Source organism: Rhineura floridana, chromosome 10 (genome assembly GCF_030035675.1).
Source record: "Rhineura floridana isolate rRhiFlo1 chromosome 10, rRhiFlo1.hap2, whole genome shotgun sequence".
NCBI classification, from domain to species: Eukaryota; Metazoa; Chordata; class Lepidosauria; order Squamata; family Rhineuridae; genus Rhineura; species Rhineura floridana.
The window spans coordinates 63500318-63520140 of record NC_084489.1 but is presented as its reverse complement, the minus strand read 5'-3'; the positions used below and the strand labels follow the sequence as shown (position 1 = coordinate 63520140).

Here is a 19823-nt window from a genome sequence, read left to right as displayed (position 1 = left end):
AGAACAGGATGACGGACTAGATGGGCCACTGGCCTGATCCAGCAGGCTCTTCTTATGCTAGCTGATGGGAGCTGGGAATCCAATAATATCTGGAGAGCCACAGGTTTCCCATTCCTGTTTCAGAGAGACAGAATTTAGGAGCAAGTTCTTGCACCTCAGCACTCCAGCCCTCCATTCAACCAACTGCTCTACATGCTATAAGGCAAAACTAGAGTCCTGCTTGTCACAGGGAAAAAAGGCCAAGTGATTAGATCACTGTAGCATTAGCACTGTAAGTACAGTTCCCCAATGCTGTTTTACGGATCTTGAGTTGTTAAAGCAACAGTTACTGCCTCTAGGACAGGAGCTGGCAACCTCGGTCAGCAGGTGGGTGCGGTGTGGGGATAAGTGACACTATAAGATTATCTCTCAACATTGGTAAAAGTGCTATAAAACAATTATTAAAGGATTACAAAAACATCTTGCAGATTAAGGTGGCAACCCTTAATCTGCACATTTACTTAGAAGTAAGCCCTACTGAACTCTGCGTGGCTTATTTCTGAGAAAACATGCATAGGATCCAGCTGTATGAGTGCTTTACAAGTGATTAATAAACAATGGGAATTCCCTGTTTTCATCTCCTGTCACTCTCTTAATTGGTGCAGAGTAGGCCAGGGAGGTTCCTCATTTTCTGATCTCTGAAATTTGATAGTATGATGAGCAAGAACTTTCATGTCTAATTTCCTTTTCAAGGTTAATTTCTTCAGTGATATGATGAGCAAAGCCTTTCAAGTCTAATTTCTCTTCCAAACACGAATTCAGAGAGCATTCCAGAACAGTTATTCCTACTCTTCAGAATACATTGTCTCCATTTCCACATTTTCCCTTTTCTTTGAATTGGATCAATGTAAAACACTGAGCAATATAATGATGAGGAATTATTAAAGTGGTACTTGCAGAATGATAAACAATGTTTGCTAGTTTTCTAACAAACAACAGGTCCATTGTCCTCAGATTGATATTTAAACTGTGCTTCTTTTCAACATGCTATAGAAATACTAAATACCATTACGATTATTTACCGGGCTGCACAACTCCCTAAGGTGACAGTGTCTGCTAGTAAAGATCGTAAATGGGTGAGTGCAAGACAAGAAACATACCTCGTATAAAAACCCTGAATCGTACAGCATCAAATCATAATTGGAAATAACAGAGTGAAACAACAAGCCCACAATATAAAGCACGACAGAAAACAAACAAATCCCCAACATGTTTTCTTACGAGCCTGTGAGAGCTTGCCATGGGTCCTAGAAATAAATAAAGTTCTAGAGCAGGTTTTGCTTTTCAAATTGCACACATTTGATTATCTGCAGATTGCATAAATGTATTGTGTCACATAATCATATCAAAGTTATTTGCAAAGATTATACAAACTGGAATGCTTAAATATGAGACACAACATACATATATATATAAGAAAAATGACAGCAATCATATAAAAATATAATTGGGGAACAGGATGCATTAAATTAGCAGCACTATCAAGGGTAGAGATGAGGAAAAGTGAAAAGTCATCATTTCTTTGTTTCTGGATTTGCTCCACAGTTCACAATTTATCTCTGCATGTTTGGAGGCATCCATTTGCTTCAAGTCTCAATGGTATTATACATCCAATTCAAGGTATTTTAGAACAACTCCATTAGATTTTATCATATATAATGAATTCGTACCCATGTTATGCCAATACAGGGCCTTTAGGAATAATTACATTTGATTTTAAGTACTTCAGTGTAGCTTACTTACCAACCGCACACATTTTACAAAAAAATAAATTATTTCTAAAGGCATGTTTTCACTCATTTGGAATGTAAACTCTTTTAGGGACAGGAGAGGGCCACAAGTTCCTCTTGTTCTGGATCGCACTGATAACACTGTTGGCACTCAACTACAAACAAACAAATAAGAGACAATTTACTTTGCTTAGTTCCTACATGTTCAAGGTGCTCATTGCCTGCTTAAGTGATGCTCCTTTTGAATTAGCAGATCCTTTTGACCTTTCCCTTCCCTCTTTCCAGCCCTTTTTCCTTCCATTGTTGCTTCTCTTCCCACAGTCTAAGCCCTCTTATTTTGGATGTGTTGCTGTTTTACTCGAGCTTAAACTGGTAGCGTTCGATAAAGCTATCTTTCTTTCCGCTTTTGGTAATTCTGGTGTCTCGTACTCCCAGGGACAGATTTCCACACGCAGTGTTAAAGGTTGCTGTGAGTTACTAGTGGTTGACCTAGCAGAATCAGAGGGAAGCACATTTCCTGCTGCTGGAGAAGAGGATGCATTTTTTGTCTGATCTCCCAGTTTATTGGTATCTGTGGTTTGTGCTGTTGTCTTTTTGAGCAGTTCCTTGGGATCTCCAGCTGAAAGGCTGGCTACATATTGTTTATTAGCATTTTCACCTTTTAACCCAGGAACATCCTGCTGAGCCTTGGAACTCAAATGTTGTTCTTTTGCTGCCTGTTCATCTTGGCTCTCCCAAGGGCACACTTCACATTTGTCTGTGCTGTTTTGATTGGGTAGCTGATACCCTTCAGCAGTCTTGTGATGAGTTTTGTCCTTTGTCTGGGACAAATGGGGTTTCTCTGATTCAGAGGAAGCAATGGATACATGCTTTTGAGCTTTGGAATCAGAAAGCCCAGACCCTGGGCTCTGGTCATAGATTTCCCAAGGACAAACTTCTCCTATATCAACACCGTTATTTGGCAGTGACTTATCCGCTCCTGCCTCAGGATTTCCAGGTGCCTGATTGGACCTTTGCTGTTTCATTATCCCAGATTTATGGGGTTTTCTTGACTCTTCTGTGTGGGCAGAATTTTTTCGGTGTGAATCTTTATGTTCACTTTTCTCAGAGCCTGAGTGCTTTTTGCTCACTTCTTTGCCCTTTTGTTGAGACTTGTGGGCCTTGCCACTCTCTTCGCTTTGCATTTTGCCTGTCAACCCCAGAGTTTTCTCCTTAGCACTGGCAATAACACTGAGCGATTTCTGCAACACTGATGTTCTCGGATGGAAAGGTTTCTTATCTGCACTTAAATTGTGAGCACTCACGGATTTGCACACCAAAGGGACATTTTCGGTGGACACCCCTTCAACTCTGTCTACAGAATTTTTTGTTGTTTTTTTCCCAGGGAGAGAATCCAGCAAGGAATTCTCGGTAGCTGTGATGACTTCCACACTTTCTGTTGTTAAGCTGTTAGACTCTTCAGTTGGGTCCCGGACATGATCATAAGTGCTGTGAGACTTTTTCAATGAGAAGACCCTGTTCCTCAAAGAATCTTCCTTTGGTTTAATGTGTCCACCAGAATCTGGTGGGTTTTTCCTTGCTACAGGAGTATTCTTTGAAATCCCATGTTCCAAAAAGTCCTTTTCCTCCCGTGAACACTGCCTGGTGACTGTCTCTGGGATCTCAGTAATTCTTCGCATAATTGAACGACCCAAGCCCTTTTTTGAGCACCTCTTCTTCTGGAGGTGTGGATTGTTGGTGATCATCTTTTTCCTCTTATAAATCTCCAGCTGGGCATACAGTTTCTTCAATTCATCCTGCAAAGCAAAGGGAAAAAACTTGTAATACATGGTGAAGAGCTCTCTATAAATATTGGAAATAAAATCAGTGTGGTGTAACAGCTCAAATATTCTTCTCCAACCTGGTTCCCTCTAGATGCTGTTGGACTACAAGTCCCATCAGCCCTAGCTAGCATGTTCAATGGTCAAGAATGACAGGAGTTGTAATCAAAAAAATCTGGAAGGCACCAGGTTGAGAATGCTGGGCTACACTGTTGAGAAATCCAAACCCAAATTCTCATCAAGCTATGAGGTTTATAGACTGTTCCTGAGCAAACCAAAACTATGTGTGATGTTCCCCTACTCCCCTACTGATGGAGGGAAGGGTTGTAGCTCAGTGGTAGAGCACCTTCCCTTCATGCAGATGGTCCCTGGTTCAATCCCTGGTACTTCCAGGTACAGCTGGAAGAGATTCCTTGTCTGAAACCCTGGAGATCCACTGAGCTAGATGGACCAATGATCTGACTTAGAATAAGACAGCTTCCTATGTTCAGTTAGATCACTGATTCTTCCTCCTAAAGGCTTTATTTTCCAATGAAATGGAGGCAGGACCAACGGGGGCAAGGAACTGCCCAATCTTTACTCTTCCTACTTTTTGTCCATTCAGCATAACCCTCTGATGGTGCTTTTCTTGCAAGGGGAAAAAACATAAAAGATGGCTGCATGGAAAAAAATAGGTGGGGATCAACAGTTTCATTAGAAATAAGTAAGTCCACTGCCATTTATAGTTGTCCCTCAGCCTACTCTATATCACAGGTTTGTTGTAAAACTAAGTGTTTTTCGAAGGAAGGATCAGATCCATCATGCGAAAAATACAGAAAATAGTCTTTGGAATAATTTATTTGGCATATGGGTGAGGAAAAGCTTGGGCTACCTGGAAATTGCCATAGAATTCTACGTCATGCAGTTTCACATGGTTATATGGATTTTATTTATTTATTTATTTAAAAGCTTACCCACTCTTCATTGCACAGCAATTTCAGAGTAGGTTACAACAACAAAAACAGTTTCAAATTCGCAATACAATTATTAAACACCACGGCACATTAGTCACAACCAGCCAACTAAAAAAATCAAGACTGGCATTCGATTTCACTAAGAGCCTGTGCAAATAACCCAGGCATAAAAAAACCCTTAAGAGTAGATGCCAGCTGTATCACAGAGAAGAGGGATTTCCAAAAAGAGGAGCTCCACTACTGAGAAGGCCCTCCCGCCTGATGCCATATAGCAGGCCTCAGGTAAAGATGGCACAGCCAAGAGATCCTCCTTGGTAGATCTTAACAAATGGGTAGGTCTATACAGGAAAAGGTGTTCTTTCAGGTGTTTGGCCTCTTGTATAGGGCTTTATAAACCAGTGTGAACTGAAGCAGGCTCAGTAGCATATATGCAGCCAGGGCAATTTTTTACAGTATTGGTGCTGTATGTTTGTGATGGGCCACTCCAGAGAAAAGACCAGCTGTCACATTCTACACTAGCTACAGCTTCTGAACCAGCTTCAAGGGAAACCCCACAAAAAGCACATTGCAGCAGTGCAATCTAGAGATTACCAGTACTTGGATCACTGTAAGAAGGCTTTTCCTGTTCAGGAATGGCAGTAGCTGGTGAATCAGCCAGAACTGGTAAAAGGCATTCCTTGCTGCAGATGCCACTTGAGCCTTCAGCAACAATGGCTCTGGGAACATTCCCAGACTATGCACCTGCTCCACCAGAGGGACTGCAACATCTCCCACTTTCTGGACCTGGGAGCTATCCACAGGACCTCCTCGGCATTCAGTTTCAACTCATTGGTCCTCATCTAGCCCGCCAATGCATCCAAGCACCGTTCCAAGACCTGCACATCCTCACTTGACTCAGTTGACAAAAGAAACAGAGCATACTGATGACACCTGGCTCCAACTCTCCTAATGCCTGCTCCCAACAGCTTCCTATAGAATGCTTAACAGCATTAGGGACAGAAGAGAATTCTCAAACACTCCACAACCAAAAAAGCCAAGTGGGATCAACAAATGTCACTCAATGCCACTTTCTGGTAGATTGTAGCAGAACCACTGCAATACCGTGCCCCAAATTCCCAGTAGGATATCATGGTCAATGGTACAAAAAAACACAGAGAGGGTCACACTCCCCTTGTCCCTCTTCCAATAAGGATAAATCTTCAGGGCAACTAGGTTGATTTGGTCCCAAAATCAGGCCTGAACCTAGACTGGAATTATTCAAGGTACTGTGTCCTCCAAGAGTTCTTAGGACCTGCAAGCCTCCCCCACACCACCTTGAGCACCTTCTCTAAGAAGGGGACATTTGTTACCAAATAGTTGTTGCAAACCTTCTGGTCCAATGTGGGCTTTTTGAGCAGTGGCCACACCACCACCACCGCATTTGAGCAACAGGCACCATCAAAGGTTGACTGAAGTCTTAAAAGTTTGCATAGCGAAGTAGTGACAAGCCCTGGGGCATCCATCTAGTAGAACAGGGCTAGGGAATCTTTATCAGCTCAAGAGCCAACTTGCATTTTGAGCAACCAAATGTTGTCTTTGTTTAGTAGGCTAGTTTTTACACACCCTTCTTTATTCGCCATGCAGGCGAGCAAGAGGTATTGTCAGAGTTCAAGGGCACATTCCAGCCAGGCAAAAACATGGAGGGTGCAATCAGATCTTGTGGGGACGTGGCCTAAGAATAGGGGGTATGGATAGGAAGGAAATGTAGCTTGGAAAGAGGTCCAAGGGCCAGACAGATATTTGGCCTCTGAGCCTGAGCTTCGCCACCTCTGTAATAGAAGGAAATGCATGTGTAAATAGTGACCTGTGTGTACATTTCCCAGGGCTAAAACCTTATGTAGGAGCTAGGGTTGCATGGAGACCCAATCCAATTAAATAGAGCAGATCATCTAGGATGAAGGGGCAGGACTGAATTCAGTCTTCCATTCTAATCTCCTCCTTCCTGAACAATTGATCAGCAGAATTGAACATGCCTAGAAAAACATGCCCAGAGCCCTTATGTCATTTGCATGGACGTATTAGTACAAGGTACCCATGCAGAAGACAACCAAACAACACCATGTTCTTAGGAGTGCACAATGGACACCATTTCTGAAGGAGAAATTGATTGGACTTCATAGAGTGTAACATAATGAGGACAGACCATCCTAAATCCACTCTTCAAAATTGAACTGAAGCATCTATCTAGATAAGGAACTAAGTGCTTCTTCTATTGGATTCTTCATTCTAGACCAGGCATGGGGAACCTATGGGCCTCCCTATGTTGTTGGACTCCAACTCCCATCAGCCTCAGCCAGCATGGCTGATGGTCAGGGATGATGGGAGCTGAAGTGCAGCAACAGCTGGAGCACCAGATTCTCCATCCCTGTTCTAGACTGTCTGCGATGACACTCTAGCAGTACAACAGGCAACACTGTTGCTGCTTATGTTCGACTCACTTTACCACATCATAGTTTTTATTAGGACTGAGCTGGCCATCATGTTGGTCATTGTTTTTTATGATTATTATTACTGAAGATGTTCCATCTGGCTGTTTAAAAACACACACAGAGAAAATTTACAAGATTGGCATGTACCCTAATATCTTCTGGGTCCAAGCTATGTTCACTCCAAGCTGAATTGATACTGCTGTTCAGATAGGATCCAGATCTTCCCATGTCGAGCTCATCTTCATAAGCTTCAGTAGCTATATCATCTCGTGGGTTATTACTTGAATGGGAAAACTGCAAGCATACAAAAGATTTTGAAGTGAAGGCCTTGGTCAATATAATACTAGCATCAAAGAATGTGCACCTGTTCTTTCATTTGAGGGGCTCGACACGCAAGAGTTGACCCTTCCTTGGTGGGTGTCATCCAAGGCTACAGGAGGGCCTGGGGGGCCATTCTCCAGTGAGGATATCTCTGTCCTTCTCTCTGAATATTCAGCTTCTTTTTTGCTCCTTTAAAGCAGGTGTGGAGAACCTTTGGCCCTCCAGACATTGCTAAAATACAGCTCCCACCATTCCTGGCCATTGTCCATGCTTGCTGGGGCTGATGGGAGTCGCACTTCAGCAGCATCTGGAGGGCCAAAGATTCCCCACATGTGTTTTAAAGTATGTATCAAGTCTTGCTATGGGCACAGAAACAAGGGGAAATCTGCAGATATTATATTACCAAAAACTACAAATAGGTGGAGGCTGGACACATTTTTAATTCTACAAAAATAAAATTTTATGTTACTAAAGACATTTATAAACCATAGATTAAGAATGCAATGTTATGGATGTTAACCTGGAAGTAAGTCTTATTGATTTCAAGGACTGCATAAGTAGACTAATATGTTTTTATTAAAAGTATTTTTAATAATAAATTAAAAGTAAATGAAAATGTGTCAGATTGCTTGTGTGTAGGTTTTTGTTTTTACTTATGATGCCTCTTAATCCACTGCCACTATTTTGGCCCATCTGCACTGTACATTTAAAGCAGTATCATACCATTTTAAACAGTCATGGCTTCCCCCAAAGTATCCTGGAAACTACAGAATGTTAAGAGTGCTGAGAGTTGTTAGGAGGACCTCTATTCCCCTCATAGAAATACAGTTCTCAGAGTGGTTTAAAAATCAATCCCTCTTCCCAGGGAACTCTGAGAATTGTAGCTCTGTGAGGGGAACAGGGTGTCTCCTAACAACTCTCACCACCCTTCACAAACAACAGTTTGCAGGATTATTTGGGGGAAGCCATGACTGTATAATAGCACTTTGAATGTAGAGTGCAGATGGGGCCAAAATGTCTGGGCCTGGAGGCCATGTGTACAATTAGCTTTTGGATGTTGTTGATAGGTTTTCATTAATTCAGTGCTTTCTCTGCAAAGAGAGGCATTTGTGCAATTAGGTTCACAAAAAAGGTCTCCAAACGACTTATAAAAACAAAATTAACATATAAATTGGCTGTAAGAACATCTTGAGAAGATGGATATACAATGGGTAGCAGCAGAATTATCTATTTATTTATTTATTTATTGTTTGATTTATATCCCACCCTTCCTCGCAGCAGGAGCCCAGGGTGGCAATGAATATCCAAGGCAGGGTGTAGCCATTGATTGCACCAAGCCAGGCCAAAATTGGCCAGAAATAGGCATCATGGGAAAAGAGTAGAGAAAGAATACCTTCGGGATCAGAAGTAACCCAGTGGTGACTGTCACAGTCAAATGTGTGTGTGCAAAGAACAGCATAAGCATCCAATCAGACTGAAGTCTTGAGGCAAGACTAAACCTGAAAATAGAATTCACAGGGTTGGCAAATACATCTTCCTCCACTTTCCTCCTCCACATTACATGTCAGATCTTTAATATTCCTGACAACACTAATAGAGCAAAAATCCAAATATAACAATATTGGTCTTGCCTTACTTGATTGAACAGGACAGTATTGTCTGTCTCTCCCTTACCTCAACACACATACTTTGATCCACAGGCTCCTTGTTTGTGCATATGTGAGAATGCTAATGTGCACATGAGTCCCATTGTGTGTGCAAAGCCATTTCCAACTCTCCATTCCCAATAAAGTGGAAACTTGCAGGGATGGCTCTAGGTGTGAGGGTCCTCAACAAACTGCCCTGTGGTTGGTCCCTTCTGACATCAGTGGGGTTGCCCCTGGATGGAAGCAGCAGCAGTAACACCGTCCTGTGCAGTGGGTGGATGTGAACTATCCATTGATCTATTATTTATTTCCTTTATATTTATATCCTGCCTTTCTTCTGTCATGGAACCCAAGGTGGCATACATGTGGTTCCCAGGTGGACATTCATCCATGTTGGCCAGCATCAGCAAAATATTAGCCTCATGTGCCTTCAGACCACACCCTGGGAACTAGTGTCACTTGGGGGCACTGACAGCAATTTAAAATGGTGGCCTCCCCGCTGCCTACTGTTGCTGCTCTGTAAGCCAAGATCTAGGCGCGCAGGTGCAAGATCTGTGACTGGGATGGGTCCAGAGCAGATATCAGCATTAATGGGTGTTGGTCATAGTTACACATGCTTTAGCCACACTAGTGTAAATTACTGCAATCAATTATATATGGGACTGCCCTTGAAGAGTAGTCAGAAACTGCAGCTGGTGCAAAATGCAGCAGCCAGGAATACTTAACTGGTGCTCATCTTTTAGATCATATCACACATTGTCAATGAACTGCCTCCTCTTACATAACCCTGTCCATCAAACAGGAGCATCTTTGGAGGCCTCACTCCGTGTTCTGACACCAAGAGAGGTGCAGCTGATGGGGATGCGAGACAGTGCCTTCTTGGTGGCAGCCCCCCAGTTATGGAATTCTTTCCCAAGGAAGATTAGATTGGCCCCTTCCTTTATGGGTATCAGGCAGGTGGGTCTTTTTCCTAAATTCCGCTAGGCTTTTAATGAATTACAATCCTGCCTATGTAGGGATATTATCATGAGTGCATGTTTGTATGCAAATGTAATCTAGCAGTCAGTGGAGGTTGGTCCATTAGGGCAAATGGGGCATTGCCCCACCCAACTCAGCCTCTTTCAGCCACCTCCTACTTGCCTACCTTCTTATATGCAACCAGCTCAGGGGTGGCTCTGGTTGTCAGGTTCCTCCTCCTTAGTCTCAGTTTTGCCCTTGAAGAACTCAGCAGGGAGGAGGATGGGGACAACATTAGAATTAGTTGGCTCCACCTACCATTGGCTCTTTCTCGGTCCACCCACCATTGGCCTCCCCGTCTTCCACTCCACCTGTCCCAATGGGCACCAGCCACCGCTGCCTGCCACCTGGTAGTTTTCTATGCTGTTTTTTATTCTGGAATTTAAGAATCCTTTTAAAGCTTATTATATTAAGATTTTTATTGTTGTAAACTGCTTTTGGCCCCAAAAGGCATCATAGAAAAACTTTAATAAATAACATATGAGAGATTATTTATTTTGATGCAAGTGCATGGAATGGGAAGCTTTTTTGGAGGTATAAACAAATGCACTCTACATAAATGATTACATAAAGGGCTAGATCTGCTATCACAAGCTTATTCTTTACATCAAACACAGGTAATATGTCAACAAACCACTATAAGAAAACCCTCCTGCATATGAATAGATAGGAAGCTCATCTCATTCAGTCATTTGATAGAACATCTTTCAAGGATTTCATACTTTGCAGGAGGAAAACTTCCATTTGAGACCTTCTGATATGCATCTTAGCTCAATGAACTGTTTCAAATTGCACCATGTTGAAAGCAAACATTTAAGAACTACATGCTGCTACAGATCACTTGCCTAATTGTATGGAATATAGCAGAGATAATAAGCTCAATGTGAACTGCAACAGCCAAATAACGTGGCTCGTGAAACGCCGAGGGTACTGTCCGCACTGCATAGCAGAGATAAACACCCCACAAGAGGAATAAAAATTCAGCTGAAAGAGGAACAAAAAAGAAATACATTTTGCCATTAGTATTTACACATGAATATATACAAATTTAATTGTCAGATGTATGCATGTGCTAATATGCTTTCAGATATCAGAATTGTATATCCATCACCTAATGCTGTTTTGCTTCTTGCTCAACCATCAAGCCTACATGTGCTAGCTCCCTGTTCATGCACAGAATGGAAACAATGCACACTTGTATATAAGGCCAGAAAAGTTACTAATTTCCAATGAGCTCAAGGCAACTCACATGGACCGCTCTCTCCCCCACCCCCACACTGTGGGTTGGTAGAGGAGATGCTGAGCACTCCATCTCTCCTCCATCACTCCACTCGCTCCCCTGGATGTAATTCCATGCACTTGCCTCCATGGAATTCCTTGGCACCTAGGGTGACCAGGTGAGTGTTATACCATAAGGCTAATTTTCATTCTTATTTGATTAAAAAAAAAGTATTCTACTTTTTTTTGCTTTACAAGAATCCAAAGTAGCAGCTAACAAGAAATGCAACTGAAACAATCACCAAGGGAGGGGGGGGGAGAGAGAAATACTCCCCTACATGCCTTTTGAAAGAGAAAAACCATTACACTTGGGCAGACAGCCAGGAAGGAGAGGGCCAAACTTAAGTCAGGGAGTTCTAGAGCTTGGAGGCAATTAAGAATGTGCTAGAATTCTACCCAATTTGGACTTGATACTAAATTTTCCATTAATTTGCTTATTCTCTATCATTGCAGATTGGATTTTTATGTAGCAATTTTCTGTAGCTATTTTTGAAAAAAAATGTTAAAGAAAAATTCCACCTCTAAAGTATCAAGAATATAATTTTATTGATATTTCCTTTCAAAATAACAATGTTTCCTTTCAAAATAACACTGTTTCCTTTCAAAATAACACTGTTTCCTTTAAAGTTATCAATATTTCCTTTATCGATACTAATATCAATACCAGGGGGAGGGGGAAAATGGATTAGTAAAAGCAGCAGATAGTGGTCAAAGAATGAACCCGAATTGATGCTGGCCTGTTAGGTTTATGGAATACTTTCGAAGTGACACTGGCAAATAGAGGAAATAGCCAAAAAGGCTCTATTCCATACACCCATACACCTAACCTCAGGGTGTGCATATGTTTAAGAAAGACGTGAATTCTGGTTTGAGTATAAAGTGAGTGTAGGGGTTCAGTTTTAAGACTAAACAGAGTTGGATGGGTGGGAGTAAAAACCACCCCTCCCCTACATTACCCCCTTCATCTGTTTGAAGAGTGACAGGCTTTGATTTGATCTCCCCCATACACTCAATTTAGTGTATCTTCCACACACACTTTATAGCCAGCCCAGTGCATTCTAGCAAAATGTGCAAGTCAAGTTTAGCATTGGATGACTTAAGAGCCCAGACAAGCTCATAAGGAGCAAGGTTGTCCATAAGGTAATAAGGTCCCATAGTTTCTGACTCATCCAGTCCCTCAGGTTGGAAGAGATCTTCTCATAACTTCCTAATCATTTGCTTCCTCTTTAAATGAGTATATTGATGTTTCTTTTATAACTCTCCAAACGAAGGGTTTAACCACTTGTATCCCATTGGCATTCCCGGTTTGTTTGCTTGTTTGTGTTTGCTTGTAACATGATATTACTCTTTGACACTTGGCATGAAACTGGTATGTTTTGGTTCCAACCAAAATTCATCATTTCAAGTTAGAATAAATGAGTTTAGCCCTCATAGTCACTAGGCTGTAGAATCTTCACAAATGTGTCATTCAGTATATGTTGCAAAAATCATGCTCAACGACAGCTGTGTTTCAGTAAATTTGCAAAATTGTAACGGTTATCCTGTGCCTAATATCTTCATTATGCAATCATTATAAAGATTTTGAGAAAGCCACTAGCGTCATTAGCCCATATTCCATGCCTATACAATGGAACTCAGATAAGGCAGACATCTCGACAGTTTATAGTCACAAAGTGGGGGATGTTTTAACTGCAAAAAATAAATTGCACCTTGAATCTTACAAAAATGGGAATTATTTTCCAAGGCAAGGAAGATCTAGAGAATACATCTTCTAGTGAAGCCTAACATTATTTAATTAGCAATAACAAACATATAATTCTGCTTGGAAAACAATTTATTACACAAAGCACCAATTACACAGTTTAAATGTATCATGTGGGATTGTGCTGGAGGGTGGGGAATGAGGTTCATATAATTAACTCTAGACTAACACCACAATTTGCATAGAAAAACCTGCAGATGTTACCAAAAATTGCTGGACTTTTTATGTGGGTGTAGGAGTGTGCACTGTAATTCTGATTATGCAATAAGAACATGGGCATTAAAAGACAATTGTTTTCCAGATGAAACTAAAAGTGGTATCTTTTAAGATCAACAGCTCTAAAATATGCTAATACTGCCATATTTCCAAACATCCCATTTATTTACCAGTTATTCTAAACACATTCTGGCTGGAACACGAAGAGCTGGTGTTCACCCAGAGAAACTTTTTGACTTTTTTTCTGCCTTTGAACAGCTGGCCCCAGTGCCAAAATTACAAATGTTTTTCAAACAGCCATCACTTTCAAAAGCAGTTCCCACCCACCCCTGGAGCATGTGGGTCAGTGGGGATTACAGTAAAAAGAAACTGGGCTCCTGGAACAAGTTTCACAAGTTTTGGGATTGTAGCTAATATGTCCAAAATAGCCCAGTTGCCTATGCTACCAAAGCCATTATTCCCTCAACCCTACTCCACCATTACCACAGTGCCTGAATACATAGATGGCAAAGGAGACAGTTTGCACAGCAATACACACTTCTGGTTACTAGACAATTGTATGCAGACTAAAGAGTATGGATGGGGTAGGTATTTGGTTCTGTTTGGATTTAAATGTGAACCTATCTCCTTTGCACTTTCTGAACATAAGAACCTAAGAACAGCCTGCTGGATCAGGCCAATGGCCCATCTAGTCCAGCATCCTGTTCTCACAGTGGCCAGACAGAAGCCCATGGGAAGCCCATAAGCAAGACTTGTGCACAAGAGCTTTCTCCCCTCCTGCGGTTTCCAGCAACTGGTATTTGGAAGCATACTGCCTCCGCCTCTGGAGGCATAGTCATCATGGCTAGTAGCCACTGATAGCCTTTTCCTCCATGAATTTGTCTAATCCTCTAAAGCCATCCAAGTTGGCGGCCACAACTGCCTTTTGTGGGAGTGAATTCCATAGTTGCACTGTATGAAGTACTTTCTGTTGTCTGTACTGAATCTTCCAAAATGATATGCAAACCAAAACATAGTAACCCTTTGAAATTTGCACTTCTCCAAATTTTACAATGCAGTTCTCCAACCAAATAACGTGTACAAAAATGTGTATATTAGGCCAAATTTGGATTAAAATGCATATCTTTGTGAAAATAGCATATAAAATGCATTGTTTGGAGAAAAGACTTGCAAAAAGGTGTATACAAGGCAAAAGTGCATACAGAATGGGTATATTAGGAGAAACTGTCATTTAATGCAATAAAATAAATAAAATGCTGATGAATTTTCATGAGGACTTTTTTTTAAATCACAAACTGATGAAGAAATGGGGATTGGAAAAGCAAGAAACAAAACTGAGAGGTTCTTCCACCCCTACTAAAGAGAGACCCCCTGACGATAAAGAATTTGATGCTGTGTAAGCAGGCTATGAAGGAGCACTCAGAAATTCATGGAGGACAGGACTATCAATGGCTACTAGCCATGATGGCTGTGCTGTGCCACCCTAGTCAGAGGCAGCATGCTTCTGAAAACCAGTTGCAAGAAGCCTCAGGAGGGGAGAGTGTTCTTGCACTCAGGTTCTGCTTGCGGGCTTCCCCCAGGCACCTGGTTGGCTACTGTGAGAACAGGATGCTGGACTAGTTGGCCACTGGCCTGATCCAGCAGGCTCTTCTTATGTTCTTATGTTCTTAAATCTTATGTTCTTAAATCTGAAGGAGCGTCTCTCCCTATACCTGCGATCCTAGACTAGCAGAGGAAGTCCTTTTTGCTGTTCTGATGATGGATGTTGTCTGTTGTGTGGTGAGTGATACCCCAGCTGTAGAATTCCTTCCCCTTGGAGGCATGGACAACCCCTATATTACTGCATCCAGCATGAGGTAAAAACTCACTTGTTCAGCCAGGCATCTGAAGGCATCTGATTGTTCAAAGTCTTAGTGTAATTACTGACTGATGCAAACTTCTAAATGTGTTCTAATTTTCTTAAATTTTGGCAGCTGCTGTACTGCTTTTGGTTTATTTGAACACTTTTTTATTATTTGGGCATGGCAACTGCTTTGTTTAAAACATCACTGGTCTACTGCCTGGGATCAGGAATGGATGAAGGGTGCTCTTTGATGCACTTAGCATCTCCTTCCATTTACTCACCCGCACATCCACCTCACAAACTAGCACACAAGCAGTGCAAAGACGGTGTGTGTGTGAGTGTTTGCTTTGCATTCATAAGTTCAGAAAAGCAGAAGGTCACTTTGTATTAACCGTCATTGGAAACAAGTCACACAACATCTCCATAAGGAGGCAGGAAGCTCTCAGAAGCACAGGAAGGTTTGCTTCTGATGCAGTGAATCATCCAAGCAACCTTTGGGCAATGCAAACTGCCAGAAAGGAAATGACAGTTTCCTCTTGTCTCTCACAAAAAGGATGACCTTAAGGAGATGTGGGCATGTGAGAAGAAGAAAGGAGTCAGGTAGGCATGCTGCCAGAATGGTTAAGAAATACTTTGCAGTGTAAAAAAATAGATTCATTCCAACCTCTCACGGCATAACCTTCTGCTAATGGAGGGACAGCCAATGTGGTGCCCTCCAAATGTTATGGACTACAACTCCCATCATCTACAGCAGCCTTTCCCAACTAGTTGGCCACCAGGTGTTGTTGGACCACAACTCCCATCAGCCTCAGCCAGCATTGCCAATGGTCAGGAAAGATGGGAGTTGTGGTCCAACAACATCTGGTGGCCCACTAGTTGGGAAAGGCTGATCTACAGCATTGGCCATGCTGCCTGGGACTGATGGAAGTTGAAGTCCAAACCATTTGGAGGGCACCACATTGGCTACCACTGTGCTAATGCAACAGTTCTACTGCTTTATTGGTTTCCTTGATTGCTTATTTATTTCCTTTTATAAGTCACTTCCTATGAAACATCTTAAAGCAATTTAACAATAAAACATATGCAACATAATTTCATATGTAAAAACAATTAATAAAAATAATTCATTTCATATGTTAAAAGCACTTAAAACAATTTCATACATAAAAACAATTTGAAATCCAATACATATAGACTGAGATAAAAAACAAACTCAGTTACAAGGCTTGTTGAAGAAGGAAGGTCTTAAAGAGGCACCAAAAATATAATAGACAGGGCACCTGTTTGATATGTAATGGGAGGGAGTTCCAAAGGGTAAGTGCCACCACACCAAAGGCCTGATTCCTGCATCACACAAAACAGACCTTCTGATGAGATGGTATCTGCAGGAGCCCCTCTCCTTCAGAGCGCAGTGATCAATGGGGTATAAGCGCTGTAGGCTTGAATGATCCTGTCACAATCAGAATTTATGAGGTAGGTGGATAAATTTATTGAACAAGATATATATACCACTGGACTGTAGAACACCTCTAAGCGGTGTCAAGAGCTTTCTTTCTGATTAGCAGCATCATTCTAAGCTAAGCCATATTGTCTATTTAAAGATATTAAACAGCACCATATATTGGATTGTTTCACTTCCGTTTTTAGTTAGTAGATGCTTAACACTGTCTTCTCTCAGTAATCAGGTCTCCTTGGTTCCCAAAATCTGGGGGCCTAGCTCCATTATGCATTTAAAGCAGTATCATTCCACTTTCAACAGTCATAGCTCCCCACAAAGAACCTTGGGGGCTGTAGTTTGTTGAGGGTGCTACGAGTTGTTAGGAGATCCCTATTCCCCTCACAGAACTACAGTTCCAAGAGTGGTTTAACAGTCAATCCCTCTTCCCGGGGAACTCTGGGAATTGTAGCTCTGAAAGGGGAATAGGGGATCTCCTAACAACTCTCTGCACCCTACAAACTACAGTCCCCAATCTCTGAGCAGTGCGAGACTTCCAGGGGCTCCTGTGCTTACCCAGGGTTTGGTTTCCTTGGAAAGAAGGTCAGTGGAGATTGTGGTGTCTATTTGAGATATGGCTTATTTACACATATTCACAACCTGAACTTAAGATAGAGGGGTTCATAGCATTAACGGTCCAATACACCTTGATTTTCCATCAGGCTTGTACAGAGGCACTCCAAAATCATGGTGCAGAGAGCAGGCCTCTCTTTCTGTCTTCCAAGTTCCCAGCTTCTCCCTGGCTAGACTAAAAACAAACATCTCCTTGGCTTTAGGATGGGAGGAGGAGGGCCTCTCCCCTGAAAAGAGTTCTAATAGCTCCCTTTGGATATGCAGATTGACCATTCAATAAATCCATTGACTCACAGGCTGACTTGGCTAAACTATTAGATTAGCAAAGGAAACTAGTGTGACTAGTAGAGCAGGTTTCTTGCTTGCATATCCCAACTTCAGACACAATATCACAGGCTTGAAGGGGACCAAAAGAAATAATCTATCTCAACCTTCAATCCCATAATAATACATTAAAAGTATAGTGCAGATGGGGCCTGGGTTTTGTGACAAATGACCTGACTCAGAGACCAAACACTTAAAGTGAAAACATATGAATATTTCTGGTGTGTGTCATGTTTGTATGTTGTTGTTGTTATGTGCCTCCAAGTTGACTGCGACTTAGTTCTGTTCTGTTTCCACATTCATCTACAAATGTGTGTTAAAATCCTCTCAAAATTGAACTATGTGTATTGTGATACCTTTAAACTTACAGAAAAGTGCAACATCAAGGAGACAGCTAAGGTATGATGTGCACATTAGTCCAAGAGGTACAGATCCAGTCATTTAATATAGAAATTCCTGAAGATCAAATTCCTTAAGCTTCTCTATGACAGGACAGTAAGAATTTTGGAGTAGTGTGCCCTGTACCTTTAATAGTTGCACAGGAGTAGGGCTTCTGTATTTTGAATAGCTGCATAGAAAAAAGAATTTTGATATGTGTGTTTTCTCCCCTAACCCTCCATCATCATGGTTCTACAGGGGATTGTCTCACTATTATCATCCAATTATCCAATGAGAAAACAGTATGCATCTGCTGAAATCCTCTGTTTTCCTCTGGCCATTCAGGCCTTGGAGGTCTCCCAAGGATGTGGTGATTCCCTACACTTGCATTACACATCGATGTCAGATCTCAAATCCCAGGCCAGTGTTCAAGCCAGGGGAGACTAGTCAGTCCGATGTAGGTGGGGCAGTGAATCTGCTCCAGGTTTTAGTCCAAACTGTCAAGGAGCCCTGAAAGGTGCTGAAAGCTCCTTGAAAGTTCAGACTAAAACCTGGAGTAGATTCACTGCCCCACTGACATCGGAGCCACCAGTTATAGAATCATAGAATGGTAGAGTTGGAAGGGGCCTATAAGACCATCGAGTCCAACCCCCTGCTTGATGCAGGAATCCAATTTAAAGCACTGCTTCAAGCAATCCTGCCTTTAAAAGCACTTATGGGCAGCACTCCAGGCAGTGACTTGAAAAGTTGCTGACGGGAAAGATGCTGCTGCTGAGTCTGGACAGAGATAACTAGATGGATGGGCAGGAGAATGGGAAATAACTGTGGCTAAAGGCACTCCCCTCTCTGGGTTTCTACGACTTTTAATCAGACAGAGAAGTCATCACACAAGAGCTAGAGATGGGGGAGAAATTTGACTCTGTTTCCAGTTACCCTCACAAAATCCACACTTCTGACATTTTCAGTTCAGTTCTCCAACCAAATAATGTGTACAAAGATGCATCTATTAGGAGAAAGTGTGCATACAAATGCATATATTAGTGAAAATAACATACCAAAATGCATTATATTATGGATACTTTGCATGCAACCATGTGTACGTTAGTCAAAACAGCATACAAAAATGTGTATGTTTGGAGATATTCACACTAAAATGCTGATGAATTTTCATGAGGATTTTTTTTTAAATGCAAATTGCTGAGGAAATGTAGAGAACTGAATTTTGGTTTGGAAAAATGAGAAACCGAGAGAGTGGAAATGGACAGATTTGTCCATCCCTATACAAGACCTAGTCTTGCCCTCTTGAATTAGAAAGACAGAGGCCAAGATATATAGTGACCCTGAAGGCAGTGTAGCCTAGTGGTTAGAGTGCCAGACTTAGTTTAGGGATACCTGATTCTAAAGTCATGCTCAGAAACTAAGCTTACATTGGTAACTTTGGGCAGGTCACTATTTCTTATCCTAAGCTACCTCACAGGGCTGTTAAGATAAAAGGGGGTACTGTGCATGCAATCTCCTGAGCCCACTGAAGTGGGGTAAGATAAAATATAACAAATATCATTTATATCTAGGAGAAGAGAGGTTGACTGCAGCCTTTAGGTTACATTTCCATGGCTTTTTTGCACTTGAGGTGCCAAACTCATACTTCGACTTTGCACTTAACAGGGTTTGCTAATAGATAACAACATACATGTAGTGCAATCAGTGAAAAACATGGAATTAAACTATCGAATTTCCTCCCACAAGATGAAGTGATGGCCATCAACTTGGATGGCTTTAAAAGGGGATTCAACAAATTAACAGAGGATAAGGCTACTAGCCACGATGGCTTTGTACTGCCTCCAGTTTCAGAGACAGTATGTCCCTGAATACCAGTCAATGGGTATTTGCACAAGCGGCGTGAGCACTGTTGTATTCATGTCCTGCTTGCAGGCTTCCCATAGACATCTGGTTGGCCACT

At 41.8% G+C, this 19823-nt stretch overlaps 1 protein-coding gene across 1 annotated transcript in view; it reads right to left on the bottom strand.

Moving 5' to 3' along the window:
* Positions 1-610: 610 nt before the first annotated feature.
* The window catches only part of GPR158 (G protein-coupled receptor 158), a 166467-nt gene continuing 147254 nt past the window's right edge, over positions 611-19823 (bottom strand). Inside the window, exons 8-11 of the mRNA XM_061586390.1 lie at positions 10840-10978; positions 8725-8830; positions 7158-7304; positions 611-3565 (exon numbers count right to left, since the gene is read on the bottom strand). Of these exons, the coding sequence (XP_061442374.1) occupies positions 2102-3565; positions 7158-7304; positions 8725-8830; positions 10840-10978 (1856 nt within the window). The 3' untranslated portion in view covers positions 611-2101. The remainder of the gene's footprint in view (positions 3566-7157; positions 7305-8724; positions 8831-10839; positions 10979-19823) is intronic.